This window comes from Pseudorca crassidens, chromosome X (assembly GCF_039906515.1).
Source record: "Pseudorca crassidens isolate mPseCra1 chromosome X, mPseCra1.hap1, whole genome shotgun sequence".
Taxonomy (NCBI): domain Eukaryota; kingdom Metazoa; phylum Chordata; class Mammalia; order Artiodactyla; family Delphinidae; genus Pseudorca; species Pseudorca crassidens.
Genome location: NC_090317.1, coordinates 19,270,779 through 19,292,134, shown reverse-complemented (window position 1 = coordinate 19,292,134; position 21,356 = coordinate 19,270,779). Strand labels below are relative to the sequence as shown.

General features: G+C 39.2%; 1 protein-coding gene across 5 annotated transcripts; it reads right to left on the bottom strand.

Moving 5' to 3' along the window:
- Positions 1 to 4,380: 4,380 nt before the first annotated feature.
- On the bottom strand, positions 4,381 to 20,383 carry RAP2C (RAP2C, member of RAS oncogene family). Of its 5 annotated transcripts, XR_010940075.1 has the most exons (5): positions 20,168 to 20,383; positions 17,754 to 18,568; positions 14,962 to 15,276; positions 12,290 to 13,854; positions 4,381 to 6,877 (listed from the first exon to the last, which is right to left on the bottom strand). XR_010940075.1 is itself a non-coding variant. In XM_067724062.1 (4 exons), the coding sequence occupies exons 2-3, from the start codon at positions 18,024 to 18,026 to the stop codon at positions 14,998 to 15,000; spliced, it is 552 nt and encodes a 183-aa protein (XP_067580163.1). In that variant the 5' UTR covers positions 18,027 to 18,568; positions 20,168 to 20,374; the 3' UTR covers positions 4,381 to 6,877; positions 14,962 to 14,997. The 5 variants fall into 5 exon arrangements, 4 of the variants coding, with proteins under 4 accessions (XP_067580163.1, XP_067580164.1, XP_067580165.1 ...); XM_067724062.1 differs by lacking the exon at positions 12,290 to 13,854 and having other exon boundaries at positions 20,168 to 20,374; XM_067724063.1 differs by lacking the exons at positions 12,290 to 13,854; positions 20,168 to 20,383 and adding an exon at positions 18,713 to 18,878.
- Between the last annotated feature and the right edge of the window lie 973 nt (positions 20,384 to 21,356).

Genomic DNA, 21,356 nt, shown 5'->3' with positions numbered 1-21,356 from the left:
ATCCAGGCCCCCAGAATTGGGAGCACGGAGTCTTAGCCACTGGACCACCAGGGAAGTCCCCAGAGCTCTGTTATGGATATGCATCCTAGCATTTGAAAATTGATACCTCTCTTAATGAAGGAAGACATTTTAGCAAAAAAGAAAAAGTTCAATGCCAAACGAGGAGAGGAATCCACAAGTTAGAAAAAAGGAAAAAATACTATGAACAGAAGACTTGGAAGACAAGTACTTAACGTACAACCCACAAAATAAAATCAGTTATTTTTGTAGCATTGCCGTGAATCTACACACATTTAAAATGCTTTCTTGTATTTTGCAATAGTCTTTTAAATTTTATTCATTTTCATGCTTTATTATGTTGTCTTTAATGTCCCTCTTTTATTTTTCATTATTTTATCTTTTAGGGCAAAACTGCTTACAGCCAATTAGTTATGTGGTGAAAATGTGGTCCTTTTAATTCTGTTATTTATTTTTCATGTTTCATTATGTCCTTCTCAATGCCCCTCTTTTATTTTTCGTTATTTTATCTTTTATGGCAAAATTATCTTACGGCCAGTTAGTTATGCAACAAAAATGTTTGTGGCAAAAATTCTTATGGCAAAGATGCTCATGATGAAAATATTGGATACACAAATCCTTTCCCTTCTCTGGGCTCCCTGGCATCTGGTACATGCTGATATTAGAGCATACAGCATATTGCCTCATAATTATTGCTCGTAGGGCTGTCTCCCAGGCTGGAATGTAAGCTCCACCAGAGGATAAAGTCATATCACATTCCTCTTGTAAACTCAGCCTCATAGTACAGTGCCTGGCATATACATAGAAGCTCAGTTAAATGAAGTTAAATAAAGGTGTTGATTTTCTTGTCCCTTTTTTGTCTGGAATAGTTATCTTCCCCACCAAGCAACTATTTACTGTCAAATGGATATCACTCTTTTCTGGGTCGGATTTCCATCCCTCGGTCACTGAAAATATTCTTTTTAGCCAGCTGGAGAGCCAAAGGCCTGCAGCTCAGACTTCTCTTGGGTTAGAGAACAAGGGTTTCGATTGCCATGCCATAGTGGTCAGAAGACTCAAGCAACCACCAGACTCAGCTTGTAACCAAGCAGCATGATAAAGCCTTGCATTTGCCATTTAAATGTCCACACCCCCCATTTACTTCTATATATTTTGGGACCTGAGCAAAGGGCCAAAACACTTGTAGAGATATCCTGGGGGCATGGCATAATGTCTATGCTTTGGTTGGGATTTTTCTAAGGGTAACCATGCAAGTGTTCAAAAGAGGGACTGCAGGAAACCAGAGAAAACGATGCCCACTTGTATAAGGGATTCCTGAGGCTCCCTCCTAAACAATGAACCCCCAAACTGGGATTTACTGAAGGGTCAGAACCCCCAGAGATCCTTACATTTCTTAACTATAGACTTCACACCTGTCCACTTTCAAGGTCCAAGAGAAAGTTCAGATGGGCTTAAGCCCCTCGCTCCCTCACATCCCCCTTCCAAACTTTAAAGCTTACAGCAGCTGGTAGGAGCTTCAAACTACTAAGTCCAGGGCATTCTCTGAGGCTTACAGCATGAGTAAAAGTATCTAGAGCCTCAGGAGCCAATTCCTGGAGGGCTTTTTGGGGCATCTGGGAGTCTCTGGTTACACGGCAGACTGCACAGATCATTGACATTGAAGCACATACATGGGACTAACATCTGGGGGATAACCTGACATTGGTTTAAGGCCAACCTGAAAATGTCTCCAACTACTGGTGTCAAAGGATTTGGAGACTGAATCTTGGTGTTGGGGGAACCAGAGTAAAAAATCTTTACTTCCATTAGTTTTATTACTCATAAAACTGTCTTATGGAAAGAAGGGAGGGGGCAGGGTAGGAGTTTGGTTACATGGGGTACAAGTTAATTGGTAGGTACGATGAAGGAATGGGGACAAGGATTAAAGGAAAGGCCAAGAAGATGACTGTAGGGGTGTAGGTGGGGAATCGCCTGAGATTTTGCAGAGAGAATAGGAATTATTGCCTCATTAAGGGGAAATATTTGAGAGGTTGGGGGACCCAATATGAACATTTCTCTGACTTGTCTAAGAATGAGGCTGGGACAGGTCTGGGTCAGCTTCGAAATCTACTGGAGAGGAAATCCAGGCATGAGCAGCAAATACTCTTTCTTGACTGTATTCTCCTCCCTAGATTCTGGGGGAATTTAATCTTAGACTCAAGGCCCTTCCGTCCATATTTACGGTATGCCTGTATGGACCATCTCTTTATGGTATACATTTCTCTTGAAAATGAGTTTGGAAACAATTACTTCTCTCATAAACAAAAACAGAAAGCAAAACAAAGGAGCAAAAAAAAGTCAACTTAGTGCTGCAGAGGATGCAGGAAGGTGGAGGAAGAAAATGCATTTCCCATACTACCTGCTATAAATGAAAATGACCAGTAGGAAATGGCAGGGTTAGAGTTTTCTAAAGAGTCAACACCCATCTGCCATACTGGTTCTGTGATTATAATTTCATAAAATATTTATTGAGCACCTATAACACACTAGAGGTTAAGAAGTGACTTAGGCAAGGCCCTACCTTCAGAGAGCTCACAGTCTATGGGAGAAAACTGATGAATGGGTCCTGTACAATGACAGGACCATTGAGTTTGTGAATGGGGCAGCCTGGGCCATAGAGAGCAATGCCTAAGCACTGAAGTAGGTTTGTTTGCTGACAAAGGATGTGTCTGGGATCAACTGCACTTCTGGTCCTCCATTCAAACGCTAAGTTTAGGTAGAAAAAGGGTGCAGCTGAACTCTGCAATGGATTCAGGATACAGCTGCTAAACCTAACTATAGTTCTTTTGGCACCGCTAACTGGGCTGGATTCTGCCTGGCGGCCAAAGACTGCCAAATTCTGATTTAAGACATTGACTTTCCAAAGAAAAATAGCTATAATGAAAATAGCTTATGTCTTACATAAACTCTTAGCAATATAACAAACACATTACCTTTAAATAGGACGCATAGTATTTTGTTACATATGAACTGTCACACTGACTCAAAACAGTTATTTCTTGCTGTGTGTCTTTTGTGTTGTTTCCATGAGCTTATAATTTTAACAGCACATATTTGACACTACTCAATGATGAATTAATTTTAAGCCTTGTCCCAAAGTACCCTCCTCAACATTTTAATCATTTGACTTTGCCTTTATGATCTTAAGTCACAACTTTCCTGAGCTTTGGTTTCATCAACAACAAATTGGGGACGATAAAGTCCAAAACACCAGATAGCTGTAAGGTTCAAATGAGATAAGTATATGTGAAAGCAGGAGCCTATCTAAAAACTGTCCCTGTTTTAAATCTGAACGAGAAGTCTTACAGCTTTGGATATTGACCCACACAAGCGGCTATGTCCTGGAGGATGAATCTTCTCCCCAGATGAGAACATGAAAAGGGCAGAAAAGGTGAAGATATAAAGGTGACCTGGCTGTGACAGAGTACCCTACTGATATGGCTCATCAGGCATTTACCCTACTCCACCCTCTCTCTCTGTTATTCACTTGGTTAAAAATGTTGACCTTGCTGGATGAGGGATGCTATTCCTTCGGTAGAAAAAAAGGGGGAGGGCTCTGAAGTCATGAGAGCCTTCCTTGTAGAAAAGGGCTTTTGGACTTGAAGGACAGCATCTAGTATGGCATATATGGGGTATTTAGAGCCCAACTAAAGACTGATAATCGATGGTAATAAACAACATAATATCTTCTGTATGTTATGACACAGGTATATAAATCTGCCCATTTTTTACAATTAAAAAAGTCCAGTTCATAATACATTTGGACAGACAGAACTGTCCAACTTCGAAGAAAACATGTGGCTTTAAAGAACATTGAGATTAAAACATCTATTCTGTTCAACAATTTAAAAACACTAGGTTAAGCAGTGAATTAAAGTGATTGGCAAAACCTTTCACTGGACAAAACAAAGTGATAATTGTGTTGAATTTTCTTAATTCATTATTTCAGAATTTAATTATATTGCTTAATATCATCTGGAAAGTCCTACACATGGACAATTCCCAGCCAGATTTGTAGCTGGGCCACTTTCTCCATTTGGGACAAGTCATATACATTATACTTTTTTACCCATTATTTCTAATTTCTAATTTATTTATAAGTTATTCAATTGATTAAATATTACATTTTAGGATATATCTCAGTTTTTCCCCATATATGCCAGAATGGTGACTAAGGACACAAGTGAACGTTTAACTTGTCTAAACATGTACTGCAATACACATTATCATTTTGATAAAAAGTAATGACTTTGAGTTATGAGATTTACAAGCTAGCAAATAACAAGTAGTAATACACCAAATAATTCAAGAAAACAACCTCAGTAATACAGATGTCTATTTTATTAAAAAAGTTACAAACAGGTGGACTGCAGGGTCGTCTTACAAAATGACAAGAATGAAATCTATTGGAAAAATTTTACTTTTACAAATCTTTATAGGTCATTGTTCAATGTTTGTACTTGTTATTCGAGATTTTTTACCTTTCATTGATAAAGTTACAGTACATTAGATCCATGATAATAGGTTACATGATTTTATTTGCAGAGCCCTACTGCAGTGATTTGAACAACTCCTAAACAGATGCCATAGTAAAGACGAGACATATATTGCATTTAATATTAATTTATTATCCTAATAAGCAACTTGACATGCAATCTATTGAGGAAGCTAAAATAACTTTTGGTCCCTTTTCTTAAAATGTGCTGGAGAAACCACCTTTAAATCACTTTCCCCTGATTCCTGTGATCCTAAGTGAATTCAAGTTAAACTTGCTGCTGAGGTCAGTGACAGAGAGAGCGAGAGAGAGCAAGAGAATGAGAACTATCCATAGGAAAGAAACACTGTATTAAAAAAAAATCCATCTGCAGAAAATTTAAATTATGAATTATTTGATTCCTTTAGAATTTCACAAAGCTAATAAAGATGAACCACAATCACCTAACCTACTTTGAACTGAGTGTTTGGTTTTAAGTTTGGTGTTAAAGTGCAAACTTAAATTAGGTATTCATTTCAAGCAGTTTATAAATAAGAAACAAAGTTTCAATTGCCTCCACCCTTACAATCTCACCATAAAATTCAAAATCTAAAATCAAGAGTTCACTTTGAGGGAATTTGATCAGGAATCAAATGCAACACGATTTTAAAAAAGGAAATCAAAGTTTAATTAATTTCTACGCAATAATTAATGGTCATGCTGACCAATAAATCACATGAATGTAGATAACACTTTATTTGAACATCACACACAATATAAATTTAAAATTGCCACACCCTTCCAAAAACCATCACTGCATATATTAGAGCTTTCCTTGACAAAGTTATTGAGCTATTATTATAGATCAAAAGTATAGTTTTGGTTTTTTTTGTTTTGTTTTATTTAGAAGCATGTTCAAATGACTAAAGCTGGGCTCCTAAAATCGAGAACTTTGGTGCAGTAGGTGAGCTGCAGTTATTAACTTCTGCAAATTAAAAGCACACAACTAAAACCAAATAAAAACCCAACAACAAAATACTGTCAAACTTACAAAATTTTTAAATCATTGCTAGAAAAAGCGCTCGTCATGATGTTAAAACTGAACCACAAGATTACTCTTTATAAGTTTTCTTTCTGCTTCTATACCTGTGTTACTGTTAAAATGTTCAAGTATTCAGACAAAATGTGCTGATTAGGTAAACAACATGGAAGGCAATGGCTATTAGAAGCACATTTGCAAAAAAAACAAAAACAAAAACAAAACGCCCAGAGACTTGGCGCTATCCTCCCTCCTGTTACACAGATTTTTGTCTCTACTACAAACATGCTTCTTGAGAAATAACTAAAAAGCAATTGTGATAGTGCAAGAAAACTTTAACAAATATTGCTTTAAACTATTACTCAGAAAGACAAATATTAAGAACTAGAAACTGTATATGATTTTATTTGAATTTAATTTTACATGTGCAGAAGTCTACTAGATGTCAATTGCAAGCCTGACAGGCAAAGCTGAGCTATCTCTGTTTAGGTATACAATTAATTTACCATGGATACAATATCCCTCTTCAAAGGCATTGCTAAGTAGGTCATAACTAAATTTAGAACTTCACAGAAAGGAAAATGTTACTGCTGCAATTTGATGCTGTAAATGAGAATAACACATGTGAAAACCTAATGGAATCAAATACTTAACTCTTCAGCTAAATGCTCTACAGTCAATTTCAAATATCAATTGTAACTTTCAGAACATTTTAATTACAAAAACACATCACAAACTGCACTTGAAGAAAAGGGATATTCCATCCATACAGGTAAAATGTGATCTTTAGTTTCTTTTTACAACACTGCCACACGTAAACAAAGGCTCAAAGTATTAACCAACCATTTAAAGGAGAAAGATTTTACAAATAGAATGAAGCACTGGTGCGAGGTAATATACAGAAGTAACCATTTGTTTAAGGCTCAATTTTTTCTCCATTATAACTTTCTTTTAAAAGGCATTGAGTAGGTAATACTGAGTTTGAGTATTTAATAAATACAAGTTGAGAAACTGATTAAAGAAATCAATTAAAATATTAAAAATTAATTCTTGCATATTAGCCATCAATAAGAACTTAGAAAGCTACAAAAGGACTGATTGATAAAGAACAGATTTTAAACATATGGTAAACGTGCTAAGCATTCCTGTTTAAGGTCAATGGATCTTGAAGGCCAAAGACCTTATGCACTTAATTAGATGTATGGCAACATGCTGTAATAGAGACAGGTTTACCAAGGCTCAGTTCTGCAACCCAGGTTGTAAAGTTCTCCAAAGCAGCATCTGTGCAAATTTCCTCTGAGTTTTATCTGCAATTAAGATTAAAATGTCATTAAAATGTAGAAATATAGATTACAGTTTAAAATGAAAACACTGACAACAGATCTCTATACACATGCAAATGGTACCAGAATCGTAAAGTGGAATTTCACTGTGTTCCCCATAAATTTAAGCAAAAATAATTTTCTGTGGTCCAAAAGAATCATTAAATTTTAGCAACACTATAATGATGCACTGGATGTAATATACTGTAACTTTTATTTTTAAAAATATTATATTTTATAAAGTATACAATATTAAAAATGTTATTACATGTTTAAAAGATCTTACAGTATAAAAGTGGCAAATGTCACTTCTACTTTGATCTCTTCATGTTTTTATTGGGAAATAGTATTAGAATTAAATGTATACTGATTATGAACTAACTTGACAATATGCAAAACTTCAAAAGTTAGGGTTTTTTTTGAGATTTTAAAATAAGAGAATGTAATTCAATCAAAGTCTAGCTATCAAGCATCTACTAGGTACCCCGACTTGGGTTAGATGCTAGGTGACAGCAGTAGTTCAAATTTCCCACTCTGGTCTGCCCTCTTCAGTACATCCTCCCAACCATAAAAGCTTCTCCTATGATTGAGATTTCTCAGTCTCTGCTCTTAGAATTGGTAGACTTCTGCCCTCCTAATTAATACCAGGGGGAAAAAAAATCTATCATTCAGACACAATGTCTTTTAAATATGCTGGATCACCAAAGTGCTTCTAGGGGAATGGAATTACATTTTTTAGTGTAAAAGATTAAAATTGTTAAATAAAGCCAGAAACAAAGAGTAGAATAGCAACTATGAAACAATGCCAAGTGAAACCAACTTAAGATCATCTTAGGGCTCTACCAATGTTTATACATGCAAAATTTTAATTTCATTTGACAGCTACACATCTATTAGTGTTCAAAGAGCCTGAGAGAACTCTTTATTAGCAGCTATATCATAAAAATGATTAGTTTTAAAGAACGTCTCTCATTATTATTGAAATTCTGCCACCTAAACACATTAGGAAAAACAGAACAAAAGTTTGCCTCTTCAGAAATTATTAAAGAAAAATTTTTCTTCCAATTAAAATTAAGACTTTCTTTGCATTAACGCAAGTTGTTAATTAGGACACTGGTTATTTAAGCTTGGACAAGTCCAGTTTCCTCATCATTAAAATAAGGATAAAAATTCTTTCCTGACAGGGTTGTGGTAAACATCACATAAGGTACTATGTGAAAGCACCTTACATGTCAAACGTCAGGTAACTTTTTCATTTCTCAACTACGTTATAAATTTCGAAAAGACCAGGATTATGCCTTTGATATCCAAATTAAAGACCTTTATATTTTTAATTTTTGGCCTCATTTCAATTTTTATACCTATTTGAACACAACAGTATTTCATTATATACTCAGTTCATTGTGAGGACTCTTTTTCAGATCAGACTTTCGTCAATTAACATGAATTAGTAAGTTGACTCTAATTTTTTTTTTTTCCGGTACGTGGGCCTCTCACCGCTGTGGCCTCTCCCGCTGCGGAGCACAGGCTCTGGACGCGCAGGCCCAGCCGCTCCGCGGCACGTGGGATCCTCCCGGACCAGAGCACGAACCCGTGTCCCCTGCATCGGCAGGCGGGCTCTCAATCACTGCGCCACCAGGGAAGCCCTTGACTATAAATTTTAACCCACATTTTTCAAAATAAGCAATTATAAAGAGTTTAAGATTTCCAAATATGAATATGTCTCTTAAATAGGGAAGACTTGGATGATTTAATAGTTCAGGCATTCTCTGAAATCAAATTGAGGAAGTAGTAATTATTTCTAGCCAAAATAAACATTAAGAATACATACCAGCTTATTAACCATAATCTACATTAAATAAAATGTGATAAATGCATTATTTCCCACCCTCTAAAAACCTGGTTAATACTTGGTCTATCCACATTCCACAGGATGACAATACTCCAGTGAAATCAAGAGACATAGATAAATCCCGGGTCAGATTCAACAGTATTAATATGAGGCATACCATTAAACAAAGTATTAATACCAACTACTTTTCCAGAGAGTAATAAATTTTAATTCTCTGCAGTAATAAATTCTGAGGCAAAAGCTTGCATGAAGCCAAAAGTACAGTCTCTCTCAGATTAGAAGTTCCCTGAATGCAAAATGTAAACGCTACTGCTCCACACTATGAAAGCAAAATTTTCAGTGTACTAACAACTCTTATTCATTTAAAAAACATTCCAGAAGTTTTAAAGGCAGCTGGTCAAAGTCATACTTTTTAACTCCCAGGATATCACATCCAGACACACTGCAAAAGTACATGCTACTTGTGAGATAGAACCCAAGTGATGCTCGTCCTTACTCTCAAGTTTCCAGCAAGACACCCAACAAATCTGAACGCTGGAAGCTTCTGCTCAAATTCTTGCTTAACTGGTTTCACTTTTCCACTTTTTTCTAATTAGATTTTGTTAGGAAAGAATAAAAAAAAATCCCAAACAACAGTCCAAACCTTTTGCTCAGGAAATTATGAAATAGGGTCTCCCAAGTGGGGTAAATTGGTACACGAGAGTACCAAACACAGAACTGAAAGAACAAAGATCATTATTTATGTCAGCGTGAAGAAAAAGGGAGACTCTTGATTCAAGACTAGCACATCATTTCACGTGGCAGCAGAATGCCTGGGATATTAACAAAGGCTCCTAAAAGGCTTAGCAGTTTATGAATGCCTTTCTAGCTTAGCTGGATTTAGCATTTCTAAATACAATGGTATTTACTAGCATTCTTTTTAGCAAATATAAATGTGCAACCATAATCAATTTTAACTTTTTCCAGTTTTATACATATGATATTCTGGGGACTTAACCAAAGGAACTTTTAAAAAAATAAATTTCGTTTTCCCGTTTTTACTTGGCATTTTCATATCCAAGTTAAATATTAATTATATTAGCAAAGCACTAGGCTAGAATTCTGTTGATAGAGTTTATGTTTTTTGTCAAATATCTTGCTTGTTTCTCCACTGTAATTTGCATAACACTCATGAAGCTTATTAGGGGGTGGAGTGAGAGAGCTATAGGATCATTAAAAGTGCTCATCTGTCACCCATTAGAGAGCAGAAGCTGAACCTATGGCATAGAATCCTCAAATGGAAGGTGAACCGTGCTTTAAGGAGAACATGCACACTAAAAGTTTACAGTAAACCCAGGGTAAAAAGGAAAAGCTATTTTTCTTACGTCCTAGACCTAAAATCTCTAAGTTTAAATTAATATGATGAATTCAATTCTGAGATCTCAAACAGTATGGTCATGCCCACTGATAATAAGCAGTGTGAGCCCAATGATCTGATCCGAGCTGCTAGCTTTGAATTAAACCAGGTAGGGCACTGCTTCCCTCAACTCTAAATTGCTTTTTCTGAATCCCATACTCCTAAGACTGTGGCTAATCAAAGGAATTTGGGAGTATGTTTTTAGTAGGATAAGTTTTTCCAACAGCTGACAGGATTTAAGTTTTTCTTGGTGATATTATCTTCTGGATTTTAGAATTCCACTGAGAAGTACTCCCACGAGGAGAATCTTTCCTGAAGTATGGCTAGAATACTTCCTCAGTGGCAATTCTCCAACTCCATGATGCAATTTTTGTTAATTCTACTGATGGCTCATTCTAAGCTAGAGAGGTAACAGAGTAAAAGTGAATGGCTCAAATGCATTTTATTCTGCAATAAAAGCCTAATCTTGAGGTTAAAAGGAAGCAGTTAAAGTGGGAACAGATATACAAAGAGTCATTCTAATCACAGACACCTCCACACCCAGAGCAGGTCTAACTAGGCACCTATCCACCCTGAACAGTCCCAAACCATGAACCTTGTGGGGGTCAGTGAAGGTCTGGGAGAATTAGTGGGCAGAAAGGACAAGGCAACTCTGTTCTTCCCTTTTCCCCCAGGTCCATTGCAGATCTATATGGTGCACACTACCCCAAGGAATGCTTTCTCCTCCCCTCCACTCAGGGCCGCTGTGTCACAGGCTCCATTCTGGCTCACTATGTGAACTGGATGACGAACGAGCATTTAAAGTAAGCTATTTTCTCCAAAGTGATAAGCAAGATAGGGCAGGGGGGAAAAAAGGAAGTATCTATCTAAACTGTAACTTCAACAATAGAATTCCACCCCAGTGTTTTACTGACATGATTAATATTTAACTTGGATATGAAAATGCCAGCATTTTAAAGTACAAAATGTGATTTAATTTTCATGATTTCCCCCTCACATCTGCTAAATCCCCAGCATATCATATCTAATTAAAAGCTGGAAAAAAGATTAGAAACAATTCTGATTCCACATATTTATTTATTTTAAAAAAACCTGAAAATGCTAATCAATTCCACTGTGTTTAGAAATAGTAAGGCCAGCTAGACTAAAATGACATTCATAGATGGTTCAGCCTTTCAGGAGCCTTTGTTAACATCCCGGGCATTCTGCCGCCACGTGAAATGATGTACTAGTCTTGAATCAAGAATCTCCCTTTTTCTTCGGGCTGACATATATAATGAACTGAGGCTGACATAAATAATGATCTTTGTTCTTTCAGTTTGATTCCCGGTGTTTGGTACTCTTATGCACCACTTACTCTCGTCGAGAGAACCCGTCCATAATACACGGAGAAAAATAGGATAAAATCCTGCAGGAGACCTTCAAGCTGTAGTAAAGAACACCTTCTTTTATTCCTGTTTTTTTAAAAAAATAATTATATTAATTTCTGTCAATACTGGACTGAGATACAGGAATCCTTGAAAAAATAATCTTTAAAAAAATTCTATTTGCCAAAAGAGTATTTACCAAATGATCACATTTAAGGAATAACTTTACTGTACTTCCCTAACAGAATATTTTTAGGATATTATTTTCTTTCTTTCTGGCATTCCCTCTGTTTGGAAATCACCTCTACCCCTCCCCCCATCCACTCAAATCCTACCCATTCTTCAAGGCCTGACTCAAACGCTACTGCTCCCCGGTTCCTCTAAATCAGTGGTTCTTAACCAGGGGCAATTTTGCCCCCAGGAGACACCTGGCGATGTCTGAAAATATTACTGTTCACCACGACAGAGGGGCGGGGGGAATGCTCTTGGCATCTAGTAGGTCGAGGCTAGGGATGCTGCTAAACATTCTGCAATGCACAGGATGGTCGCTACAGCAAAGAGTCCTGAATGTTGAGAACCTGCTCTAACTGAACGTGGTCTCTCCTTTCCCTGAAACCCCACAGCACTGTGATTTACTTCTTTTATAGTATTATGAGATTATTAACAAAACACTCATCATTCTCAACGACAGTATCTCACAACAGCCTAATGTCAACTATTTACACCAATACAGGGGAACGATGATACAGTTAATAAAACCAAGACAGGGCTGCAACACTGACCTGGGTTTCTATTATACTTCTGCTGCATAGTAAACGAAGTCCTTCAAAGCAGTTGGTGGCAGGCTCCTCAGGTCAGTAAGGAAACCAGCCACGAAAGCAGTGCATAAGGAATCTGGCATTGCTTCCAGACTTACAGTAAGATTACTGCCAGTGGGAGGGTGAAAGGTGAGGAAACAATCCTGGGAGCCATGCAGATAAACAGGTGTTGGGCAACAGACTGGTCACTCAAATTGAAGGGTGGTAAGAAATAAATGTGAGGAATTATCAGCAGTAATGCTTAGAACATTAATATATTTTCCCTTTCAATTAAGAGAAACCAACTTACAACAATCACAGTTCTTCTGACTCACTTGAGTCTTACTATCTCTAATTTGGACAAGGTACTCTTATAAATATTAAGGACAAACATTTCCCAAATCACCTTTATTTGTCAAAGTTTGATCTTCAATCTGAATCTGGGACTGGTAGACTTCAGAGCTCTATGACTCAAGCTACAGGACTCAGAATCCATCACCTATTTTTTCAAATAAATAGTAAGCAAGCACAACCACAAACTTTATGGACCTCCAATTACAGATACCTGTGCACATCAGTTCAATTTTATTTGATAGCAAAAAAACCCACTGCGTATAGTGTGCTTTGTTCTAAAAGATCTTGGTCAGGGGACTCCCTATAATATTTTCAGAAATCCAGCTGATTAGATATTTTATTTCAAGACTCACACCTTCAATTGTGTATTCTGCTTATAAAAACCAAACAAAAACTACACAGGCAACTTAACCCATTATTATAAAAATGAGCAATTATTGTTATTAATATTTTCTGATTTCAGTACCTTAGTTAACAAAAAATATAAACATAGTTTCCTTGAGATATTAAAAAGTCTACTTAATCATTCGTGTAGGTAACCAAACAGATTAAAAGTAATTTAGATCACACAAGCTGCAAAATGAAATAAACTCAGAAATAACTCAGAATAAGAAATCTTTAAAAATAGCTTTAGACATTACTCATTTGCCAATTTGAATAAGACAGTGGCCCTCTACATGTGAGACCAATTTTATTCAGTTTCCTTCCTATAGCTGTCTACATTAATGACAGAAAAAAACTGGGAACATTTTGCAGGAGCTGGTTAATTTTTTATAAAGATGATAAAACTAAAATGCACACACTTACGTCATTTGCCTGGTTAAAAGTGTCAGATAGAGAAGTAGAGCATAACGGTAAAGATGCGACACCACACAGAACTTGCTCAAACTTGAAGCTGGCTTACAATTTAAGAAGAGACATTGTGGTATCAAGAACCCTGGACTCAATCACCTACATAGGCCTGTTCCTGCCTCAAAAAACTATATTGCAAGTGTGATGCTATCAACAAAACATATGCTGGGCTACAGTCTGCACAGTGACACTATATGATAACAGATGGAGCTAGGTATAAGACAATAAATGTGTTTTCATCTCATTCTGGTATGCTCAAAAACTGATGAGTGAAAGCATTTTGAATAAAGCACTGTTGTCATCCTTCATTTTCAAAGATGACACCAGCTGACAGAAGATCTTGTCTGAAAAGATAAATTAGGGACTGTTAGTCTTTTCTCCAGGGAGCACATATAAAGCCAGACCTTTGATTAGGAATCATCTCTGCAATCTGAAATGACTGTTGCCATTTGCAACACTGCCTCTTAGACTTGAGGTCAGTCTTGGCTCAAAACAATCAATTCCATTCCTGATATTGTCAGGCTAGTCTGGCATTTTCTGTGGTTTCTCAGTCATCCAGGATATTTGTTGTCTTATCTTATAATCTAAGTATTATTGTCTAAGTGAGACTATCTGCCCAATTACAATCTAGATTAAAAGATCATGACATGAATAAAATAATCTCATTTTAAATGCTCAGTAAATTTTATATAACCTTACTTTTCCAAAAACACATTCATTAAAAAAACCTTTATTAAGTTATTAGCCCAATGAAAGGTTTGAAGATTTTACTATTGTTCTTATTAACTCCATTATTTATTAAACTGAATACATTATTTTCCTAGGCTTGGGACTGTCCGTTCTAAACACATCACAGATGATTTCACCAGATTCTCATCTGGACCATATATTCATAATGAAGTCAAGGTACATTGTGGCACTATAATTTATTATTATCAGAGGTCACTTAAGTCCCTCCAGTGCAAGGTACATATTAACTTGATTAAATAATCATCCTGTAAATCTAGCACTTGGGTGATTAGTAAATTGATGATTTCAATTACAGCAGCTCTCCAGCCCAGAAAAGAAAAGTATAGAAAACACAAAGCTAATCATCTTCTCAAATTATTACTGGATGCTCTCCCATGCATTTTGGATGCCACATCACCAAAACAGGGAAAGGTGTATCATCCTTTAACTTACCCCACCCCAAAGGAATGTTACCAGAGAGAGAAGCACAGTAAGTTGCTTTAAAAAACAAATCTTGGTGATGGGAATACAGGCAATTTCTTACCTTCATTTTACTAATCTGTATTTTTTTCGATTTTCTACATTGAATGTTGACTATTTTGCGCTAAGGGAAATACTATTTTAAAAATAAAGAAATTTAAGGTAGCACAATGTGTATTATTAGTATTACCCAGCTTTTTGTTCCACTTGACCAAAAACATAAGGTTCCATCAACAACTAACCTGCTCGGTATGGCCATGATTGAGGTTATCTTTTTTTTACTGGACAACGCAAGTTGTACAACACTGATCTTGCTTCTCGGGCAGGGAAGAATAGTTCATTTGCCTGACGATCTCGGCAAAAAGTTCATCCACCATTGATTTACTTTTTGCCGATGTCTCCATGAAAGGACAGCCCCATTCTTGAGCCAGAGCTCTGCCTTCTGAAGACATAACCTCTCTTTCTGGTTCCAGATCCACTTTATTTCCTACTAGGATCAGTGGGACTTTTTCATATCTCTTCACTCTGACAATCTGATCTCTCATTGGCTTGATATCCTATGTAAACAGTCACAAAGAGAAAGGAAAAAAATTATGCTATTTGCATAACCATAAAAGAAATATTGCAATATTGCAAGAAGTCATCCTTCAGTAAGTAGAGAACGCTGAATCCAAAATAAAACCACACACCCAAATAGAGAAAATGTCATTTTCTCCATTGAAGTAGCAAGTAGGTAATTTCCAGATTCCACCTGCTGGATTTCTGTCAAGAATATAAAACATAGGTTGCACACTAACTTTAGGACTCATTTAATCACTTCTTTCCCTCAGTCGATACTGATTTGAAAAGCAAATTCCCAAACATGATGAATCCATTTGTACAAAAGGGTGTCTGGCCATGTCCTTAAACCTGCCGGCTTGTCATCACTCCTGATAACACCTGTTATCCTAGCACAGGATGGCAGCATCTATGCATTCCTAGCCATTTAGCAAGAGCGCTTGAGAGAAAGTGTTTTAGGTGGGAACAAAAACACTGCTTTGTGTCTAGAAGACCAAAGTTAAAAACAGATTCACACATGTCAATGTTTCATTTTAAATGTAACGGTATGCCTTTATCCTCAAAATACACTTCAATGTTAGAAATTACTGTACACTAGTGAGCAGCTCCTGGGAGGGACAATGCAGGGGGGAGTCTGGGCGGGAAGAAGTCAAACTTTCCTTTGCCTATGTTCAGGTTTACAACTTGAATTTTCTCCCGCATGTATTACTTTTTCTAAGTAATTACAATTAATTACAAAAGGTAAGAGCCTTAACAATTCTCTAGGAGGGTGAACTTTGGGGGGGGCGGGTAGTACTGATTTAAGACATGCTATAGATTTAATACTAACATTAGTTTTTTGGATTTTTTTGTAACTTAAAAGATTTGACTTAAATATAACACGTGTTTAATTTGAATAGTTACAGTGCACAGTATTCACTTGCAGGATGAAGGAAGAACAAGGGACTGAAAATTTACAAAAACATACGGTTATTTGACATTTGTAACAATTTTGTTTGATCACATATCAATTCAGTCTTCTAGGTTAAGCTTCTTTTCCCTGTGTCCTTATGGAAACACAAGTTCAGCCGAGAATCCAAATTTACGGCATTTGGGCTTAAAAGAGTTTCAGTCTCCATTGAAATAATGGCAGTTTTTCACTCTTTATTTATGTGTATAAAAGAAGTAGCTATAATGGATATCTTATGAAAAACCCTTCAAAAGACTGCCAGCCTCAAGAGAGTCAGCTAATAGAATAACAAATGTCCCAAGGATCCTTTAGAAAGAAAACGCCTGTCAAATAGCACCTTTAGCACATTGGTACTTTCTGGTGAAAAATGCTTTTATAATAGTAATGCTTTGGAATTTAAGCCTACATAAAATGAACTTTAGTTTGGTCACAGTAGCGTTGTTTCATTTATTATTACCTTTAAAAGAAAAAAAATCCTGAAGTTGCTATATCTGGTTACTGGAAAAGCTCACTATAGTACTTTAAGTTAAAATACTAAGAAAAGTGGAATTAGCACATTGGCTTGGCTAAAGCACTTAATGTCTCTTATGTAAGCAACATTAGTGCACACCTTTAAATGCAGAAAAAAATATCCATTTCCTAAATCAATGGAGGTCAATATAACGGGTCAATATGAGGTTATTTATTTTCAAGGAATAAATAGCAACATTTATTGCATCTCTTAAAATAATGTTAAACCTCCAGTCTGTCTTCCAGTGAAGGACACGACAGATTTTCCGAAGAAATTGGACCACCTCCAGTTCGGCCACCGGCCGGGGGTTAGAAATCTGCACTTGTTCAGTGTTCCCAGTTCCACATATTTTCTATAAATATTGTCAATATTATCAGAAATGATTTGGATGAACTGCAAAAAAGGAGAGTCATTCTAGATTTTTGTTCGTTATTAATTCTAGGTACTAGTCTTTTCAATTAGTAACTTCCCTTCACACGCTCCAAGTAAGTAAAATGCCTAGAAGGCAGGTCTTGAGTTCATCTTGCAGCCCTAAGATTTATACATCTGGCTGAGAGACTTGGCTGAGAACAGAGAGGGGGAGGGGGGAAGCAGACGCAGAGGAGTTATCTGTGCAACAGATAATCGGCTCCAAATAATTTTCCTTCTGAAGTGCTCTATTTGCCCGAGATTATCTTTTAAATGTTGTTTTGTTGAGTACATTAACCAAGACTTGTTGACTTGAACAAGCAACTTCAGAAGGCTATATTGTCCAGGCTAAATATACACAAGCTGACATTTCTTTTTCACTTCTCTTTCACTTAAAAATAACTTTAAAACATTTGTTGACGGTTGACTTTAGTCCTCTCTACAGAAACAACTCGATACTTTTCCGTGCCAGGAGTAACCTCAAAAATGCGCCATGTCTAACTTTCAAAAGCAAAACACAGTCATTTACGCACGGTGCAAGCAAACCAGAAGTAAATGTAGGATTACCACACCCCCTTCTAACAAATTACAAGACTTGGTTTGGTTACCTGAAAAGACTGTTGATTAACCAGACTATAAACCAGGATGAAACCTTGGCCGTTTTTGATGTAGAGATCTCTCATGGAGGCAAACTGCTCAGTTCCTGCGGTGTCCAGAATTTCCAGCACGGAGGGGGAAGAGTCCACTTCGATCTCTTTGCGGTAGAAATCTTCAATGGTGGGGTCATATTTCTCAATGAAAGTCCCAGTGACAAACTGCACAGTCAGGGCAGATTTGCCAACCCCTCCGCTCCCTAACACCACTACCTTGTATTCCCTCATGAGTCTCACCTTCCCCAACTCCTACCAGAGGGAGGGAAAAATTACACCCCGCTCGCTGCGGCGCGGCTCTGGGAGGCGGAAGGTGGGCGGAAATCTGCGAACCCGGGAGGAGAGTGCAGAGCAGCCGAGGGCCCAACGAGGGAAGAAGAGGAAGTTAAAGGAGGGGGAGGGGAAAGAGCGAAGTGTCGGGGTGGGTGGGGATGGGATGGTAATGCCCTTCCTATAGGAACTGAAGCCCAGGCAGGGGGCGTGGGGAGAGGGCGAGCCCGGAGCAGCCCGGAGTGGGGGGGAGGCGAGGCGCGCCCCCCGGAGGGAAGGGGTGGGCGCCGCAGGACCGACGGGGGCTCCCGCGGGAAGGCGGGCGTCGGAGGAGCCTGCGGCCGGGGGCTGCCCCGTACCCCTCCCCCGCCCTTCACACAAAGGGGCCCAGGGACCCCGCTTCCTGCTCGCGCCGCCGAGCCGGCCCGGGCCTGTGTGCTCTGTTCCAGTCTCTGCTGCCCGGACGGGTCTCTGGGCCGCGGCTCCCGCGGGCGTCGTCCGGCCTGTGATGGGGCGGGGAGAGGGCGCGCGTTACCCGCCGGACCCCCGCCCGCCCCAGCCGGGCGGCCCGGCCAGCCGCCTCCCCTCCCCCCGCCCCCGGCTCCCACCCGGACCCGGCCACCGCCGCCAACACCGCCGCCGCATACCCTGCCGTCCTCACCCGCCCGGCCGCCCGGGAGGCTCTGTCACGCCAAGGCCATGGCCATCGGCCGGCTCCTTGGTCTCACCGCCGCCCCTGCGCTGCGGCTCGCAGAGGGAAAAGGGGCGGGGGCCGTCCGGCGGCGGCGGCCGCTGGGACTCCAGGCGAACCCACCTCTTTTTTTTCTCACCCCCCACCCCCCCCCCCACCGCACACACCCGGAAGGGTTTCCCTGACACACTGGTTGAGGTGCCCCAGTTCCCCGAGACTGGACGGGATCACTTCCGGTGGGGAAAGTCCCACCTCTCCGGGGCGAGCCGGCTGGCGCTGGGGCCGCGCCCTGCTGGGCGAGACGGCCAGGGGACGGTTTCGGGTCGGGGCTATGGCCTTGGCAAAGGGCCTCTCCCAGAACCTCCGGCGTCCTCCCTTTTTCCGCCCGGCTGCCCGCAGCTGCTGTTCCTGCTGCTGATGCTGCGGACAGTCCCACCCCGACCTCGCGGAAGCCTCTCCGCGTCTCAGCTGCCCCCAGCCCGGCCTGAGGACTCGATCCACTCTTGGCGGATCTAACGACCCGGAGAACGCCAAACATCTCCGGACTAGAAGCAGAAGGGAAAATAAAACAGCCAAGAAAGTTGATTCTCTTTGCTGGTATTTCTTCCACTTGACATTTTTCGAAGAAACGCGTGCAAACTAGCCTTCGACTTCGCTAATGGTTCTGATTTCCTCTGTGGTGTGTTTTATTTAGCCGTGCCTGACAAATAATTAAGCACACACACGGTACTTTTATCATCTGGCAAATCTGCCTTGTCTCCATCAGCAAATGCCAAAGTCATTCCTTTCTTTCTTATCACCAGGGTCGAAAAACAACAGGATTAGAAGTACACTTTACGGTACTGTAACTCAGCTTTGCCCCATTTTTTATTCCAACCGCTACGCAGCAGGGAAGCCTTGATTGGAAATTGTTTAGGCCAGCAGACTAACTTCTTTTAATCTTTTCATTATTTGCAGGCACAGCAATTTGCATGGCTGGCTCTTCCAAGTTAAAGTTTGTTTTAACGGCCATCCTTCATAGTCTTTGAATTCAGAAGCAAAGGACTCGGGTTAAACACACTAAGTTTCTATTTTTAGATAAAATTGGTACTTCTTACATATCTTTCCCTCTGCTAACTTTCTATTTGTAAACCTTGTGTCAGATCCACAGAGCCCCAGGGTCCCAGAAGCCTAGGTTATATTTTAGGCATGTCACTCCCTTTTTGATTCAGGCATGCACCCAGAAACCTGAGTCAGTGGCCAGTCGAATTAAATTGACCCCAAATCCCCTTACTTGTAAGCCCTAATGGCTGAACTGTATAAATAGGGATTTATTACCAAACCCAAATTGTTAGACATTAGACAACAGGCAAATTACAGTAGTGTGAAGTCCCACTGTGTCTCTCCCTGAGTACTCCCCAATGTCACTTACAGTATCCAAAGGAGAGTTTAGCTCAATTTCTCCTCAGCCTAGGGTTGGTGTCATCTGTCCCGCGAAGTCCCCAGCTCTGGCTCCAGCTGGCCTGAGTCCCACCTGATATCTGAGGCACTGCCCTCTGCTGGAAGAGGTTTGGTCTATGAATTATGAGTCTCCTTGTAGGTCACTGCGCTTCCACACGTACTGTTGCCTGATTTGGAGCTCTGCTGCCCACCTCCCTGGCTAGCTGTCTCCAGACTGTCTGGGGGAATCCACAGCCCTGCACCAGCCCTGCTTGTAACTGAGTCTGGAAATTCCTCTTCTGATCCAGCAATCAGTGCTGAGCAATTGTAGCAAGTCTCTGCTGTTACTAAACTGGCTAAACAGGGTGCCCTTCTTGTTGAGGTGGTCCCACCTGTTGGCAACTCTAATATGATTGTGTTGGCCAAAGTATTTTGGAGAGAATTCTTCGTTTCTCCCCGCAGGGAAACATACTCCTACCCTCGGTACAGAGTCCGATTGGGTCACTCTCATCGACTACAGGGTAGACAAATGTCACACAGTCTGAAGATCCTTCTAAACTTTCTTAGGAAGGGTATTCATTACAGCAGCGTCTAGGAGAGTAAACAATTGGAAGTAACTTAAACGTCCTTCAGTAGATGATTTAAAAAATAATGTGTACATACACACACATTCACAAAATAAGATACCGTGCAGCTATTAAAAAAAGTAGATTTTTAAGTGCTGATATGAAAAGATGGCCAAGATATATTGTAAGGATTAAAAAAAGCAATATACTGAACAAATATATAGTTGCTCCCATTTATGTAAAATATGTGGGAGTGTGTGCAATATATAGTTATATAGCCATTATAATCTGAAACACAGTCATTAATTATCAGTGAGGGGTATTATGAAAGGACTTTCATTTCTCCATATCATTTTAATTTTAAAACAGTGATCAGGTATTATTGAGGAAAAAGGGAATAAATATAATTTTATAATATTTTAAAGGAGAAAAAAATTCGTTGATCCTCCCCTCTTCAGGGAAAAAGAAAAACACCAATATCCTGACTGTCTAGGGGTCAGTGGACAGGTCTCCCAATTTAAATTCCCTCCTGCTGCTCAGCCTGTCCTCCCCAAACATCTCTATACTTAGAAAAGTATTTTCACATACATTACCTCATTAGACTCCAGTTGTTTG

Coding starts and splice junctions, on each gene's coding strand:
- RAP2C (XM_067724066.1), bottom strand. CDS start 18,026: ATGAGGGAATACAAGGTAGTGGTGTTAGGGAGCGGAGGGGTTGGCAAA. Junction 15,277..17,753: donor TTAATCAACAGTCTTTTCAG/GTAACCAAACCA, acceptor CTGTTTACATAG/GATATCAAGCCAATGAGAGA.